The following is a 17,428-nucleotide window of genomic DNA, read 5'->3' on the forward strand; positions in this document are numbered from 1 at the left end:
GGTTGAGACAGCAAGAGATGAAAAAAAGGGAGAATAGCATGTGCAGGGAAGAGAGACGATCAATAGAAAGAGAGAGAGCGGGAGAGAAAGATGAAGTGAAAAGATAGAGGGAGAGGGAAAAAAGAGAAACAGAGAGAGAGAGGAACATCTGTCACACTTCATCCTCCCCAGGATAGTGAGTTTGCGCTGAACATCTGACCTAAATACTTCGTAACCTAGCGGAGATCATGACACAACATGTCTGACATGGAGGATTCCTCAGACTGACTGCTCTGCTCTTTAGAAGTAAAAGTGGGTGAAGTGTGGATTGTAGGTCAGAAAGAGAGGGAGAAACAGAGGAGGAACAAGGGTATAGAACGAGAGAGCATTAGTCTGTCTTAGATGGTTCGTTCCTTTCCCTCCAAGTTTGCAGCGTAAAAGATCAAAATTCTCTCTTCCACATGAATCACATCCCTATGCCGGTAGCTACAGTCTCAGAATAACTCTGGATCACTTTGACTATAAAATTGGCTTTGGCGAGGAGAATGTTAATCCAAAGCTATATTGATTCAGCAGTAACAAATAAATAAACACGGAAACAGAAATAGTTATTTCTCTTGTGCTGAGTTTTTGGTGTGTAAAACCTTCCTTTCAGGGGATTACCCACTGCAGAGGTGGGGCAGCTCTGTAATCTCCTAATCTCCCACAACATTCCTCAGGTGAGTGAATAACTAGTGTGTGTAGAGAGCTGGAGACAAGTGTGTGTGTGTTTGTAGACAGGGGACAGGGGAGGCAGGGTGGGTTATAGAGACCACCAGAGAAAAGAATTCAGAGGACTTCCCTCATCTATATACCTGTCTGTCTGTCCACTCACTTATCTACCTGTCTGTCTGTTCACCACCTGTCCTCCCTCCAACTGTGTGCCCGCCTACCTGTCTACCCTCCCCACCTGTATATCCTGTCTACCCCCTCCCTGTCTTCCCCCACCTGTCTACCTGCGACCATCCCGCACCTGTCTACCTGCCACCCTCCCCCTCCTGTCTACCCTCCACCACACCACCTGTCTGCCTGCCTGCGAGCTCCAGTCAGCAGGCTTGTTGGCGAGGTTCTGATGCCTGGCGGGAGTCCTTCTCTACCTCCACAGCAGCTACCATGTGTAATCGCAGCTCTGTTCAAGAAGACGGTCTCACAGTCTTCTGCCACCGCCACACTGACTCACAGCAGATGGGTGTAGGTGTTTGGTAGGGGGGTGCTGAGTGATCTGTGTTAGGTAGGTAGAAACACAGGTGTCTTAGCGGAGGTGTGGATAGGATGGTTGGTAGGCGTTGAAGTTCATGTCTGGCCAACAGAGAGGGGTGTTTTTAGTTTATTTTCCCTCTCCTAGATTTCACCAGCCAGAGCCAGTCTTTTCATTGTGCACTTTGCTAATTGTTATGCATTGTCTTATGCTGAAGGACGAGGGGCAATGAGTCACATTAGGGAGGGAAACATTAAATAATGTTGGTTAGACTTACATTTTTATTGTTTCAGAAAAAAAAGAAATCAATACCAAGTAAAAAATAAATTACTTTCTTGATTTTTGTCTTTTTTGTTGTGTTGAGGTGGTCCTGCACTAGCCTATGATGTCATAATTGTGTTACTTCTGTAGCTTGGAAAGGTCAAGGGTGATTTTGGCCTAACTGCTCATCATTAAACAAAAGTTAGGCTGACTGCTCTCACTATTTAGACAACTGTCTGTGAATAAATCCGCCATACATTAATACAATGAAATATATTTCACCTTGTTCTTTTTATATATTACATGTTTATAATTAGCACCTTCTCAAACTCCCCTTGATGACATACACTGAGCTTGCATGTGTATCTTAACACTGCGATGTGAGAAATGAATCACTGCCAGGTTTCAACACTGGATGGATCTAAACGTGTGAATGTTAATGATGACATCAAAAATAAAACCAGAGTTTTCAATATCTGACAGCATCAGAACAGCATAACCCATCAATATCTTATGTTTAGAGCAGAGAAATGCACGAAGACATGGCACACTGGCACAATAACATCTGAATAAATAGGAACCGTTTTAGCAGTTGGGTAGTTGGAGGACACCCGCATCAACAGTGTTGGTGCCTCTTTGAAATGTTCCAGAACAAGTCTAGATCCCAGTTACTGTAGGTAGTCTGATCCATCACTGGTACGTGTGACCAGCTGTGACATGATTAGAGACACATGAACACAATGAAGATCCATATGCTGAGTTTGAAACCAGTTTCCACTATCAAGTATCAAGAAGTACTTTGATCTCTCACATTACACTGAAATGAAATGGTACACTGTCATGTATACATAACTACTGTTATGTACTTCACAATATTACGTGTTATTATACAATATTATGTAAATATGCTTTATGTACTCTACATGCTCTGGTTTGTGTAACATTACGGATAGGCACTTAAAATGTCAAATGTAAAACCTGAAATAGGATGAGTGCAACTAAAGCACTAACTGAGGTGGAGCAGGATCAAATCATAACACAATGCAAACAAAACTCAGAATAAAATTGTGTACAGATTAGTAATGTGTGATCAAATCAATCCTGACCACCTTTGAACAAACCATTTAACACCATTTTATCGATATTAGCCACATCCAACCAAGGATACAGAAGTACTGTAGCTTCTAAAACGTCCTCCCATAATTCTGTTCAAAACCCCCTCTCACTTCCCTCGGACCTCCCCGTGACGTCTGACCTTCCATGGCCTCCCTGTGACCTTGGCATCAGGCACTTGATGATAGTTCCTGGACGACAGGCAGAACCCGCAAAAAAAGGAGTGTGGCGATCCGGAAACCTCTCCCTCACCCTCGCCCCTCCACCCTTACCCCCCCTCCTCACTCCTGAGTCTCAGTCTTCCGCCCCCCATCCCTCTTCAGTAGCCTCCTCCCCCTCCTCGGCCCCACAGTCTTCCTCTCCGCCCCCTCCTCCCCCAGGGACCTGGAGGAGCGGTGGATCCCCGGGGACCTCAGCTCCACGTCTCCCAGGCCCGGGGAGGGCTCGTCGGCCTCCACGGGCTGGGGAGCGGGGTAGTTGGGCTGGTAGTACTCGGAGGGGTAGCCCCCGTAGCGGGCGTAGGGGTCGCCCTCCTCCTCGGCCTCGCCGTAGTTCTGGTAGGTGTTGGCGGGCAGTTGGACTGAGGGAAGAGGGCGCCGCTGGTCAGTTGGCTCAGCGTCGTATCCCCCCTCTAGAACCACACCCACGGATTGGGAGGACGGGGTCGGGAGGTAGCGATTGGGTTAGCGGGACGAGACACAGGGCGGGGGGTGGGGGTGGGTGAAAGGGGGGGGGGTGAAAGAGAAGTAAAGACACAGACACAGGACAGTGTTACTGACCGAGAGGAAGCAGGAGCTGGAGGGGCTGACAGGGCGTGGCCGCTCTGCCAGAGCTACAGGGTCCATGACAAGAGATCGGCTACGGTGACGTGTGGGAAGGTGGTTGAGGTGCTTTGATTCGACTCCCGGCCGGCACGTATGGGACTCGTTCACTGGTCTCGGGGCATGGAATGGATAGAGATCGAGGGTGCCCTGTTGTAAGGTGGCTTAGTTTGGACTGTAGGCGCGGAGTGTGGTGGGAGGAACATCTATGGTGTTCAAGTCCAACAGAAAGCCCTTTCTAGGTAGCTAACCTACAGCTCACCTATGACTGCTTACTTATCAGACTGTTCCAGTTCCAGTGTGTGTGTGTGTGTGTGTGTGTGTGTGTGTGAGAGAGTGAGCATTCTGGCATCTGTTACAGTTACAGTAAATGGCTCTGCATGTGTGTGTGTGTGCACATGCTGACATACAGTATACCCAGCGAGGTTCGACAGTGCACATTTCCGACCGAGGAAGCAGGCGTGTGTGACAGGAAGGGAGGGAGATACAGCTAGCGATGAGGGACAAACTGAGCACGCCTCGCTCTCCTTCTCCTCTCCTCATTCACTTCTAAACCATGCCAGCGTCCTTTTGTTGGGAACTCCGCTCGGAACCCGTTTAGTACTGTTGTTGTTCTGAGTTAGAGAGGACAGGGAAACAGGAGGGTGAGGATGGGGAGAGAGGGACACACAAACACACACACACACACACATGCCAAGGGTCAGACATGAATCATGTCCACATGCAGTTTGTACTCACAGACCGGAGTGAATGGACAGAATACAGTGTCCATTCTGCACCGACAGTGCGGCTCACTGTATCGCCTCTCCACAGAGAGAGGGCGATAGAGACAGACATCACAATCACTGATGGTCTGAGGGGAGATGCGTACATCGACATCATGCAGGCATGCGCTGATCGTGTCATTTCCTCCACACTCACGGCATGGCGGTTAGGTGATGGAGTCTAGGATCACCTTGAACTTCTTAAGATGCTGAATTGAGCAGTATAATTTGCCAGTCACATCTTAGCAAGGCTTGTCTATCAAGGTGTACAGCCTACTGGATTACGTTGTTTGAAAAATACAGTGAGTGTGGATTTAACCCAATCATATCGCTCTGCTCCATGGCAGAGAGAGCCAATTAGATTAAATGAGTGGATGATTGACAGGGGGCATAGCCCACCCACAATCACGAGGAGGAGGTCATCAAACAACGGTTAAGAATACAGTGTTGCTAAAGTTCAGTATTCTACGGCATTCAGACAGTTAATCGAATGAGCGTCAGTTCAAACCTTGACCCAGTTTTCATTTCAGTCTTTTACTATGAAACGTTGAAAGGGAGGGAGGGAGGGAAAGAGAGAGACAGAGGAAGGGAGATACATAGAGGGGGCAGAGAGAGAGAAAGGAGTGAGATGGAGGGAGGTAGAGAGAGAGAGAATAAAAGGAGGACAGAAATACATACGGGGGAGAGAGAGTGTGAGACAGAAAGTGAGAGAAAAAGAGGGAGGGACAGAAAGATACATTGAGGGCGAGAGACAAAGGGAAAAAGATAGAAAGAGAGACTTACGGGAGAGAGAATAAGACAAAGGCAGAGAGAGAGAGAGGTGGAGAGAGAGAGATAGAGCATTCTCTGTGTAAGGTTTGGACTGAGTTCAAGGCTGCATGTCTGTACACAGGCCAGGCCAGTGTGTTTGAGGACACAGAGGGTGGAGGCAGGTGAATGGTCTGTAGTGAAGAGAGCAGCTCAGATTCTACATTCCAGTCTAACTTCTCCAGGAAGGACACCTGCACCACAGACAGATGCCACAAGCTACAATAATACCTAGATACTCCTACCACGACTCCCAACATCACAGGAGCATAAAAAGGAGACTAAAAACTCGTAGTCACACAGTGAATGTTCCAAAAAAGTGACAATCTTTCTACCCTCCCACTCCTACGACCCTAGTTTCTGTTGGTCCGACTGTTGAATGCTCGGTAGCTCTGGCCAAATAGGTCTAGTTAACTCCTCAGTCCGACGCTGCGATCCGTTCCGTCTCTACGCTGCCTTGTCTAGAGCCTTGTGTTTCGAGGTTGATCTGAACCCCATGCTTTCAGCATCAGTGGTTGCCATGGTAGCTTGGTGGTGTTGCCGAGTGATAAAGCAGTGTTACGTGTCTACGTTGTGTTTCTTCTAGCATTGCCCTCAGAGAGGGAGAGAGAGAGAGGGGGGGGGTAAACATAGCTACCTCCGATGTTGTAGCCCACGCAGGAGTTCTGGTCGCAGTAGCCGGGGGGGCCGCTTGGCCCCACGGGCCCGGGGACGCCAGGACGCCCGGGGGAACCGGGGTTACCGGGCCTGCCAGACACCCCGGGGCTGCCCGTACGACCCACACCTGGAGGACCTGGGGGAGGGGGGGGAGGAGGAAGAAGTGAGGGGAGGAGAGGGTGGAGAGTGTAGGGGAGGAGGGGGGCAGGAGCAGCAGAGGGGAGGAGAGGGGGTAGGAGGCGAACGACATGCGGAGAGAAGAAAGGGGAAGGAGAGGAGGAGCGGAGAGCGAGGTGAGAGGGTGGAGGAGAAGGTGGGGTGGAAAGAGGGTGGATTGGTGAAAAGAGAGGAAAGATGCCGAGAGGGTGGTGAGGGGAGGGGAGGTAAGAGGGAGAAATGGAGAGATGGGAGAAGGGTAGGTGAGGAGGAGGTGACAACATGCAGCAGGATATGCAGTATTTAGATATCCTCTTCTCATCTACCCCATGGGGGCCATCGTGACTCATAAGTGGGTTGCCATGTTTTGGAGTGCTCCTCATCACAGGGCCGTGGTCTCCCCTGTGAACTAATCTGGCAACCACTTCAGGAGTCCAATCAACGCCCCTGTATCAGTGTCACTACAATCAACACCCGAGTCAACAGCTGTAACCCCTCTGGGTTTAGCAGAGCATCATTGTAAACAACAATAACAACAGTTAGAGACACGGTAACTGAACTCTCCTTGATCAAGAGTTTGAAACGCAAAAGTACAGCCGACCTTACGTTTTTCTATTACCTAGCAGGTGATTTTCTCTCCCAATAGCTATTGTCATGTTGAGGTGTCTAGATTCAGTTTTAGGAGGAAGTTTGGCTAAACAGGCATTGTTCTGGTTACCTGGGGGCCCTGAGGGGCCGCGAGGACCCTGGACTCCTACACCTGGATTTCCCTTCTCGCCCTTCTCTCCTGTCTGACCTGCACACACACACAGTCACACACACACAAAAACACACACACATGCACACACACACACAACATATTATCATAAAAGGCCACATACACACACATGCACACAAAATAATCTCCCACTAAAAAGAAAAAGTTCCCACTAAATGACATTATGCTACATTTCATATCGGCCAGCCACCAGGTGGCAACAGCCCTCCCTGTGAGTAGCCCCGTACCTCTGGCCCCAGGCTGTCCATTCTCTCCGTTGGAACCGGGGAACCCTGGTCTGCCTGAGGGCCCCTGCTCCCCCTGGGGCCCCGGGGGGCCCTGCCTGCCCGGCTCCCCAGGAGGGCCCGGTACGGTGCGGATTGACACCGGCTGGCTGGGCACGTGGTTAAGGATGGAGTTGTAGCGAGCCATGTGACCTGGGGGACACGAGAGGTCAGTGTTTGTGGAGATCAGGGATCACAGACAGGTGGTCAGGGAGTTCTCAGAGCACACTCAGAAAGAAAGAGTTCTTAAAAGGTTAGTCAGTTGCTAGTCAGGAACGTTTTGAAGAACTCAATAAGAACCTGTGTATATTTTTCCCGGGCACACTCACACACTTGCACAAGCAAGCACACTCTTATACACGGCACATTTATTTACAGTACATCCGGTCTTTAACACACCACACCACACCACACACACACACCACACACACACCACACCACCCACACACCACACACACACACACACCACACCACACCACCCACACACCACACACACACACACACACACCACACCACACCACACACCACACCATACACACCACACACACACACCACAGAAGGCTCACTCACTCTGTATCAGCTGTTCGCAGACCTGGCGAGCGATGGCCTGCACTGACGACTGGGACTGCAAGTCACCCTGAGGAGACGACAATACACGCTGACAACCTGCTCCCAGATAACGGCCCAACACCACAGCACTGCAGCTTCCAACACGGCTTCCCAGCTCCCTCGGGCTGCGCTGCTCACCACTCACACACCCTCGCCGCTAATACTATCAGCTTGGCACAGGAGTCTTATTTGGCGACTCCTCAAATCTGAATAACAACTGCTCGTTTATTCAGTCGGAAAGAAATATGCCTTGTTGCCAAGAGTCGGGCGTTGCCAGGGAGTCTAAGCTCAATGCATGATTAACAAAGCATTCAGAGCTTGAAGTAGATGTTACAGGAAATCTAAAAAACTCACTAACTGCCACTGGGACGGTTGATAACCCAATTTTTTTTAAACAAAATACAGCTGTTTGTTCCAGTGTTTATGAACTATAAATAGATTCTTAGAATTATGCAGCTCATTATTGTGTTCCTGAGCAGTAGGATCCGATGAAATGTATCTTTTCAGAAAGAATGTTGGTAATTGTAGACAAGCAGACAATTCAAGAGACCCTCCACACCCTGCAGCTGACTAATTACAGGAGGAGAGGAGAGAAAACAGGAAGAAGACAGGAGAGGAGAGATGAGGAGAGAGAAGACAAGAAGAAGACAGGAGAGGAGAGATGAGGAGAGAGAAGACAAGAAGAAGACAGGAGAGGAGAGATGAGGAGAGAGAAGACAAGAAGAAGACAGGAGAGGAGGTGAATCGACTTACTCTTTCCCCCTTTTCGCCCTTAGTCCCAGAAGGACCCTGCAGAGGGAGACAGAAGGTGAGAACACAAACTGAGGTGAGCCTATCTATCTCCTCAGTAACACAATATTACCCACACAACCTCATACGTTATCTGTTGACATGCAGGGCTACATTGTCTTCTACGTTATCTGCAGAAGGGGTTTATGGGATCCTGGAGGATCACGTGACTCACAGGAGGCCCATGGTCTCCCTGAGAGCCTGGAGGTCCACCGGAACCTGGGGCCCCGGGAGCTCCTGGTGTTCCCTGGGTGTGTGTGTGTGTGTGTGTGTGGGGGGGGGGGGGCGATGAAGGAGAAGAGGAGGGTAATGAGAAGTAGGGTGCAGAAAAGGAGAGGGAGAAGGTTAGAAAGAGAGAGGAGGTGGAGTGAATGAGAAGGAAGGGGAGACATTGTCATTATTAAGGCATAGTTACATTTAAATCATTCTAAATCACTTTTCATTTCATTTTGTTGTTGAACCTTTATTTAACCTTTATTTATCCAAAGCAACATGCAAATAGTGCATCGAGAAAGGACAGCGGAAGATCAAGGATCAGAAGTGCAAAGTTCTAACAGCATTTTGATAGTCCGAGTCAAGGTACGGTCTGCATTTAGCAGGCCCAGCACAAGGTCATCACATCTTAGCTACAAGGCGGGATGCACAATAATAACATCTACAGTACAACAATAACATCTCAACTGCACTAGTGTCAGGGAGTCAGGTGGCTGAGCGGTGAGGGGATCGGGCCAGTAATCATAAGGTTGCCAGTTCGATTCCCGGCTGTGCCAAATGGCCTTGGGCAAGGCACTTCACCCTATTTGCCTCGGGGGGAATGTCACTGTACTTACTGTAAATCACTCTGGATAAGAGCGTCTGCTAAATAACTAAATGTAAATGTAGTGTGTCTAGTGCAGTGCATCGAAATCAACAGAATTTCATAATATATAAAGTTGAAGAGTTTGTTTTCTAAATGATGGCTAAAGCTCAGCTTCCTGGATGACAGATACTTACCATGGTCCCTGAGGGCCCCTCCCGACCCTGGGGCCCATCTTTACCAGGCAGGCCCTGGAGACAAAAGGAGCACATACGTTAACAGAGCTTAGGATAGCCAATCACATACCTACAGTATTGTACAGAGCTCCAAATATGTTAGCATAGCTTAGCATAGGCAGTCATATACTAGTACTATGCATAGCACCACATAGGTCATATCCCTATGGCAGAGCACCACATACAATATCATAGTTTAGTTTAGCTAGTCATGTCCCTACTTTGCAAAGTACAACATACATTAGTATAGCTTAGCACAACCAGTCATTTCCCCACGGCAGAACACCAAATACAGTAGCCAGTTATATCCACACTATACACAGTAGGGGTGGGCATCTTTTGGTACCTCACGATTCAATTCAAATCGATTCTTGGTTTCACGATTCGATCGATTTTTCTCGATTTGTAATCAAATTTCGATTCAATATGTGCTTACATTTGATTCCAGTTTGCTGTTTAATGTTACTTGTTTCTATTTGACTGTGATAGGCAGTTAAGTGTTGAAGAAAAAAATCACAATGCATTAAAACCTTGAAATGTATTGTTTTTCTTGCAGTTTCGTAAACTCATTGTAATAAAAAAAATATATTTGTATTTTATATATATATATTTTGTATTTTTCGATTTTTGAAATTTGAATCGCTAGAAGGCTGAATCGCGATTCAAATGCAAATCGATTTTTTCCCCCACCCCTAATACAGAACACCATATATTGTTTGCTAACTAAGCATCCAAAAGGTATGGCCGCTGTAGCTTGTGTTGTGAGACCTCCAGGTGGGAGGTGACAGGTGAGTGATCTTACCCTGGGGCCAGGTGCTCCGTCTCGGCCTGGTGAACCAGAAGGTCCTGGTACTCCCTTGAGCCAAGACACAACAATGGTTAAAGGTACTTCATGATTCAATCCAAGGCCTTAGTGTGTGTGTGTGTGTTTACCTGTGTAAGTGAGTGAGTGTGGGTGGGTGGGTGAGTGTTTGTGTCACTCCCTACCTGCGTCCCTGTGGGACCAGAATCTCCCTTCTCCCCTGTCTCCCCGCGAGTACCCTGAAACAGAGAAAACATCATCTTTATCTGAAGCCCATTCTAACCCAGAGTGTGTGTGTGTATGTTTGTGTGTGTGTTGTCGGTTAGTGTTGTGTGTGTTTTATGCGTGTTTGTGTCCATGTTTCATGTGTGATTGCTTGTGTATGTGTGCATCCGTGTAGATGTGTTACATTTGTATGTGTGTGTAGGTGTGTGTCGGTTAGAGCATGTGTGTTCTGGGTGTGTGTATGTGTGTTACCGGGGCTCCTATGATGGAGCGACCGCTGGGGCCCTGGGGACCAGGAGGGCCCTGAGGGCCCTGAACTCCAGCATCTCCTACAGGCCCCATCGGCCCCTGAGACCGGGAGGAGGGGAGGGAGTGGAGGGGGGGCAGATAGTGAGAGAGAGAGAGAGAGAGAGAGAGAGAGAGAGAGAGAGAGAGAGAGAGAGAGAGAGAGAGAGAGAGAGAGAGAGAAAGAGAGAGAGTGTTTCAGGCTGCATTGATTCTTAATAGAATGTGTGACTGCATGTGGTGGTGTGTATGTGTGGGAATGTATTTGTGTGTGTGTATTGTACCACGAGGCCTGGTTCCCCACGCTCTCCTCTCGCTCCTCTGATTCCAGAGCCTCCCTGTTTAAAACACACGCACACACACACACACACACAGGCAGGTGTCATGAAGTGAACCACATCCTACAGATCACATCAAACCACTATTATAAAAGAGAGGAGAGTTGACAGGAAGGAGAAAATAAAAAATATGAGCACAAAACACAATTAGATCACAAGTGTGTGGGCATGTGTATGTGCAGGGGGGGGGTGGTCCTCACAGGTGTGTGTATGTATTTGTGTAGTTGTGTGTTGGAGGGTGAAAGGGGGGTGGGGGGAGGGTGTTCTCACAGGGGGTCCGGTGGGTCCTGGGGGGCCCTTGCTGTCCTGGGTGCAGGTGCAGGCTTTGGGCAAGGCGGGGCAGTCCTCCTCCTTCCTCTGTGGGTCACCACCACCACCACCACCACCACCACCACCACAACAGATGAGAACAGATGTGATGTGCAGAACAAGTGATATGACCTTACAAAGCATGACATCAAGACACATGACAGAACTTAACACATCATCAAGGACAGTAAAATAAAGGTGATATGAATATAATATAAAGGTAAGCGGTTAAATGGCCGGTGGGGGAGTGGGGGTGGGGGTGTTAAAGGGACAGTTCACAGTAAACACAGCCACCCACCACGCCTGGCAGGTCACAGCACTTGTCTCTGCTGGCCCAGGAAGTACTGCACACAATGTCAAAGGACTGGAGCTGGAACTGGAGAACCAAACCAGAGACACACAACATGCATCCACACAATGATTACACACAGGCACAATGAACACACACGTACACAAAGTCACACGCGGGGAACAGTTTCAGAGAACGCAGCTACGCCAAAGTTTCTACTTCCCCAAAAAGTAGTTCTAAAAACCAAATCGAGGGAGGGATCTGATTCATGTGTGTCTTGTGATGTTTCGGTGATAATCTGATCACTATTCAGGTTTTACTGGATGACGGAGACTTTCAGGTCCCGTCGGCTCAGAGAGCAAGATTGTCTTCTAAGATCCATTATTGATCAGAAACTTCAAAAGCCTTGTTCAGTCTCTCTGCCACTCTGCCCTGTAGTCTGCAGTCTGGAGGGCTGGAGGAGAAGTTTGAACTTTCAAAGAGGAGAGAGGCTGATCAAGCCTATCAGAGAGAGAGAGATGGAGAGAGAGAGAGATGGAGAGAGAGAGAGAGAGAGAGAGAGAGAGAGAGGGAGAATTAGAGGGAGGAAGAGAGAGAGAGAGGAAGGAGAGAAAGAGAGGGAGGGAGAGGGAGTGCGAAGGAGGGGAGGGAGTGAGAAGGGTAAAGTCTGGCGGCTGTGTCTGCAGCAGGATATCTGGGTTATTTATGGAAAGAGGAAAGTAAGACTGTGAAGACGTGCAGCGATTTAATCTCTTCTTTTGTCTCCATCACCGTGGACTCAAAGGAGCCGGAACAGAGACAGAAAACTCTCTTTTCAAAGGTATCTGATCGACCACAGTGACAGAGTTGAACTTTGAACCCTCCTGTCTAAAACTGTCTCCTCAGTTTGGATTACATTCATATGCCCCCCCCCCTCCCTCCCGAGAGTTGAGAAGGTACGGATTTTAAATGTGTGGCTTCTGTGAAAACATTCCAACCAAATCAAACACAACAAAAGTATTTCGTCAATTTGTTTGCTGCACTGACCTTAGAGCAGACAATGTCAAACGAATTGGATGTACACATTTTCGGCCTCTGTCAGACTTTCAGTCTAACTGCACTCCTACACGCTCCCCGGGGTTCTAATTTCCACGTCCGTCAACTTGCTAGTCGAGTACACACTGCACTCCCTCGAGCAGGGAGCAGCACTTCTTATTCCCGCCCCTGTCAGCTGCCCAGTCGTCTACTTACGGGAGCAGAGTTGTCCTTCTTGGCTCGGGAGCGCACCATCCTGCCCAGCACCTCCAGCCCGTCTGCCGTGATGTTCCCCGCCGCGCCGATGCTCTTCTCCGCCACCAGCTTGCAGTCGATCAGCGCCTTGGCACTCGTCTTACTGATGGCCACGTGCAGCTGTGAGGGGAGGAGACATTAAACAAACACACCCAGCAAACCTCTTCTGGGGGGTCTATCACAGAACGATCACGCTGAACGCGTTTAGGCGTGCTTGCGTTGCGCCTACGTTCGCGCATTCTGACGACAAAGCCCCCCCCCCCGCAGCACTTTGAGGGCATTTGTAGATGTAGTAAGTGACCCAGCTACAGATGGACCCAGGCTAGACCCGGGCTAGCTGTAAGAACTCTTCTTTTTCCTTTTTCTGGATCAACTACTTGAGGTTCCATAAACCACCCTGACGTGCCGGGTGACTGTAGCCATAGAGAAAGAAAACAGCCTACGTGTCGCTGGGAGAGCAGCTGTGGCTCCGACTGCACACACAGAGCCGGGTTCAAAGGGACACGGGCTTTAAAACTGAGCAAGCCTGGTCTGTAATTTCGGACATATTTCGGTGCGAGGTCGGAAACCAGAACGGCAGAGCGGCAGACAGGCCCCAGAGGCTTAGCGATGTCGCCGTGACGATATTCAGCCCTCTCGCAGGCAGAAGAGACACCAATTACTCTCTAATCCATTGAAGCTGAGGAAACAAAGGTATTTTTACCCACTTGCTGTATTGTCAGGAAATGGTATACCCCAGCTCTTCCTTGCTCTTCCTATTCAACATTGTGTCACTTGGTAAGAGCTTGAGAAAACCTTGCTCTCAATCAGACAAGCCTACTGATGACTCCCACAAAATAAAGCTGATGAGGAGATCATCATGAAATGTCTAATAAACTGACAGTTTAACTTTTTCCTTACGATGAAACACTGTTACAGTGAGGCTGTGAGACAGGAGGTTGTGAGACAAGGAGGTCGTGAGACAGGAGGTTGTGAGACAAGGAGGTCGTGAGACAGGAGGTTGTGAGACAAGGAGGTTGTGAGACAGGAGGTTGTGAGGCAAGGAGGTTGTGAGACAGGAGGTTGTGAGACAAGGAGGTTGTGAGACAGGAGGTTGTGAGACAAGGAGGTCGTGAGACAGGAGGTTGTGAGACAAGGAGGTTGTGAGACAGGAGGTTGTGAGGCAAGGAGGTTGTGAGACAGGAGGTTGTGAGACAAGGAGGTTGTGAGACAGGAGGTTGTGAGACAAGGAGGTCGTGAGACAGGAGGTTGTGAGACAGGAGGTTGTGAGACACGAGGTTGTGAGACAGGGAGGTTGTGAGACCGGGAGGTTGTGAGACAGGTAATGGTGAAGGGTTTGGCCTCTGACCTTGTGGAAACTGCCATAGAACAGCTTCTTAATCTCAGGACCCTCGAAGGTGACTGTCTGGAACTCTGCCTTGTAGTCGTAGTTAAAGAAGGTCAGGGTCTTTCCACCATCTATGAATGAGTCACAACATCTCCTCTAAATCAACAGTTTAAGGCATACTTATCTTGTTAAACAAACAGGCTCAATCTTGTTTAGTATATTGTTAAACAAACAAAATGTCTATAAAGTGGCTTTGCTATGAATATACACATTTGATCAGTTTTCAATCTGAACGCGGGGAGCAAGCCTTGAGACACAACCATGGGTTTCTCCACGGTGACAACCTTGCATTGCATCCCATAATAACTCACTGTCCAGGATGACGCCCACCAAGGGTTCGTTGTCCTTGTTGAGGATCTCCCACAATGCAAAAGGCTCCTCGGGCGTCTCAGGCAGCAGACGGAACAGCATGGAGATGGTGTAGTCAGACGGCAGGCCCTCCGGGTGGATGTACCTGGGGTCAGAGGTCAGGACCTTCAGATGCGAGCACACCTAAGACACCTGGTGGACTGGCTAGTAAGCCAAGCGCAACCCTAGTGGCAGCCCTACCTGCAGTGTTGTGCACGTTCATACCTCTCATGAACTAGTTCAAAGTTCAGTTCATACAAGTAAATATGAATCGTTCACGTTCATAGTTCGACATTTAAATTCTGAACTAGTTCATAGTTCAGTTCATCTCATAGTTTTAAGGAGTGTGTTTACTGTGCGTAAAAATCCTGCAAAAAATAATAAGGTGCAGATCAGATGTAGTCGCTGAATCTGCGTCTGCTTTCACTTGCCATTTTTATGAGACGGAGAGCTGTTGTCTTGGGATACGTTGCTTGTTTGGTCTACGTGTGTGCGATGAATCATGGGTAACGTAGTGCGAAGTCGAGTTAGTTGGTTTAGGTTAGGCTACATAGCGAACATTTTACGGGCACTGAGCAACGACATGGTGCAAGCATTTGATTTAGACAGCGTCTCTACTCAGGAGAAGGAAGACATTCCGTAACGTTTTAGCTAGACCTCAGATGATATGAACGTTATTTGTCATTAAGTTGCGTTCAGTTCATCGTTCTCATGAAAATGAACGTGTTCAATGAACGTGTTCTTTTGCACAACACTGCCTACCTGGTGGGCTGGGCTACTAAACCAAGTGCACCCCTAGTGGTAGCCCTACCTGGTGGGCTGGGCTACTAAACCAAGTGCACCCCTAGTGGTAGCCCTACCTGGTGGGCTGGGCGACTAAACCAAGTTCACACCTAGGGGTAGCCCTACCTGGTGGGCTGGGCTACTAAACCAAGTGCACCCCTAGTGGTAGCCCTACCTGGTGGGCTGGGCTACTAAACCAAGTGCACCCCTAGTGGTAGCCCTACCTGGTGGGCTGGGCGACTAAACCAAGTTCACACCTAGGGGTAGCCCTACCTGGTGGGCTGGGCGACTAAACCAAGTGCACCCCTAGTGGTAGCCCTACCTGGTGGGCTGGGCTACTAAACCAAGCGCACCCCTAGTGGTAGCCCTACCTGGTGGGCTGGGCTACTAAACCAAGCGCACCCCTAGTGGTAGCCCTACCTGGTGGGCTGGGCTACTAAACCAAGTGCACCCCTAGTGGTAGCCCTACCTGGTGGGCTGGGCTACTAAACCAAGCTCACCCCTAGTGGTAGCCCTACCTGGTGGGCTGGGCCAGCATGGCATCGTTGTGCAGGTGGAAGCTGGGGAAGCTGTTGAAGGTGCCAGGCTCCATGGAGACTCCTGCTACACTGCCATACAGGTGCTGCACCAGCCCAAACATCTCCATCATCCTGAAACCTGAAACACACACACCCACACGCACACGTCATGTACACACACGAGCAAGGCGCACACACACACACGCGCCCACAGCGATTTGGCATTGACAGTTGTGAGAGGACATGAAAAGACCCCCTCTTCCCCCAGTAAGGATGTCGTACCTGGCATGGTGCTCCCACTCATCGCCACCGAGGGACAAGCTAGGACACAGAACAACATCACACATCCATACAGTAGTGTTACGTCCACACATTACTGCTCTATTACACCAAGCTACAACCAAACACTGGGTAATATAAGGCACATGTCACTCACTAAACTAGACTCGATTAGAGTAATCAAATTTAGGTCATCTAAATGGATGATAAGGTAACTGGTACACACTGGACTAGGCTGGGGTAGACTAGAGTAATTCAACTCAGCTAAACTACACAATGATAGATTAAGAAGTAACTGTTACCCAATAGACAAGGCTAGGGTAATCAAACTCGGCCAAACTCACCAGACCAGACTAGACTAGAGAAATCAAACTCAGGTAAACCCACTAGACTGGACTAGACTAATCAAAATGAGCTAAACCCACCAGACTATGTTAGACCAGACTAGATCACAGTAATCAAACTCAGCTCACTGGCGGAGGCGGCCTCGCAGACGAAGGTGACCAGCTTCTCCTCGATCTTCTCGAAGGCGTCCAGATCATCCACAAAGAACACGTGTCTGTCGCTGGGCTTACTGGCGATGCTCACCAGCTCCCCGTAGTCAGCGTCGGCAAAACCGATGGCAAACACGATGTAGCCTGGGGAGGTGGGTGAACAACACGGTCCCTTACTTCTGTCTCTGCCCCCCCCCCCCCCATCTCTCCCCCCTCTGTCTCCCCTCCTCCTCCCCCCCCCCCCCGTCCGTCCGTCCTGTCACTCACCCTCCACCTGCATCTCCTTGGAGACCTTGTTGACGTCGTCTTGGGAGCGCCCGTCCGTCAGGACCACCAGCACCTTGGGGATGCCCCTCCGCATCCCGCCCTCCACCGTGAAGATGGAGTCCTTCACATGCTGGATGGCCCGGCCTGGAGGGAGGGGGGGGGGGGGTGGAGAGAGAGAGAGAGGGAGAGAGAGAGAGGGAGAGAGAGGGAGAGAGGGAGATAAAAGACACACACATATAGACAGACAGATAGAGAGAGAGACAGAAAGAGAGAGACAGGGAGAACAAGAACAAACTTAAACGCACGCTAGCACAAAACAATCCTTGCCCATCCCCAATCACTGAAAAAGACTTGGGGTCCCTCTGTGAACGCTGTTAAGATCTGGATAAATTAGTGCAGCTCTAGTGAAGTCAAGATAACTGCCTCTGGGGGACGGGTGCGTTTAAAACACTGATTATACCTCACTGTTTCAAGGCATTCTCAGGAAGCTAGGACTGCATCCTTCACACCTCCTGATTACAATGGTTGACTCACCAAACGCTCCCAATGTCATCAGAATCCAGAGTTCC

General features: G+C 49.3%; 1 protein-coding gene across 4 annotated transcripts in view; it reads right to left on the reverse strand.

Annotated features, from left to right (window-relative positions):
- Positions 1–1,457: 1,457 nt before the first annotated feature.
- The window catches only part of LOC134040772 (collagen alpha-1(XIV) chain-like), a 63,590-nt gene continuing 47,619 nt past the window's right edge, over positions 1,458–17,428 (reverse strand). For 2 of the 4 annotated variants that reach the window (XM_062486854.1, XM_062486850.1), the window contains 21 exons: positions 16,860–17,003; positions 16,572–16,736; positions 16,102–16,140; positions 15,820–15,958; positions 14,482–14,624; positions 14,132–14,241; positions 12,745–12,903; positions 11,524–11,601; positions 11,187–11,273; positions 10,863–10,916; positions 10,546–10,641; positions 10,254–10,307; positions 10,069–10,122; positions 9,228–9,281; positions 8,410–8,481; positions 8,199–8,234; positions 7,407–7,473; positions 6,801–6,989; positions 6,514–6,591; positions 5,620–5,775; positions 1,458–3,221 (listed from right to left, as the gene is read on the reverse strand). In XM_062486854.1, the coding sequence (XP_062342838.1) occupies positions 2,872–3,221; positions 5,620–5,775; positions 6,514–6,591; positions 6,801–6,989; positions 7,407–7,473; positions 8,199–8,234; positions 8,410–8,481; positions 9,228–9,281; positions 10,069–10,122; positions 10,254–10,307; positions 10,546–10,641; positions 10,863–10,916; positions 11,187–11,273; positions 11,524–11,601; positions 12,745–12,903; positions 14,132–14,241; positions 14,482–14,624; positions 15,820–15,958; positions 16,102–16,140; positions 16,572–16,736; positions 16,860–17,003 (2,324 nt within the window). In that variant the 3' untranslated portion in view covers positions 1,458–2,871. Of the gene's footprint in view, positions 4,026–5,619; positions 5,776–6,513; positions 6,592–6,800; positions 6,990–7,406; positions 7,474–8,198; positions 8,235–8,409; positions 8,482–9,227; positions 9,282–10,068; positions 10,123–10,253; positions 10,308–10,545; positions 10,642–10,862; positions 10,917–11,186; positions 11,274–11,523; positions 11,602–12,744; positions 12,904–14,131; positions 14,242–14,481; positions 14,625–15,819; positions 15,959–16,101; positions 16,141–16,571; positions 16,737–16,859; positions 17,004–17,428 lie in introns of all 4 variants that reach the window. The other 2 variants (XM_062486852.1, XM_062486853.1) reach the window with 2 other exon arrangements.

The sequence above is a fragment of the Osmerus eperlanus genome, chromosome 20, assembly GCF_963692335.1.
Source record: "Osmerus eperlanus chromosome 20, fOsmEpe2.1, whole genome shotgun sequence".
In the NCBI taxonomy this organism is placed as follows: Eukaryota; Metazoa; Chordata; class Actinopteri; order Osmeriformes; family Osmeridae; genus Osmerus; species Osmerus eperlanus.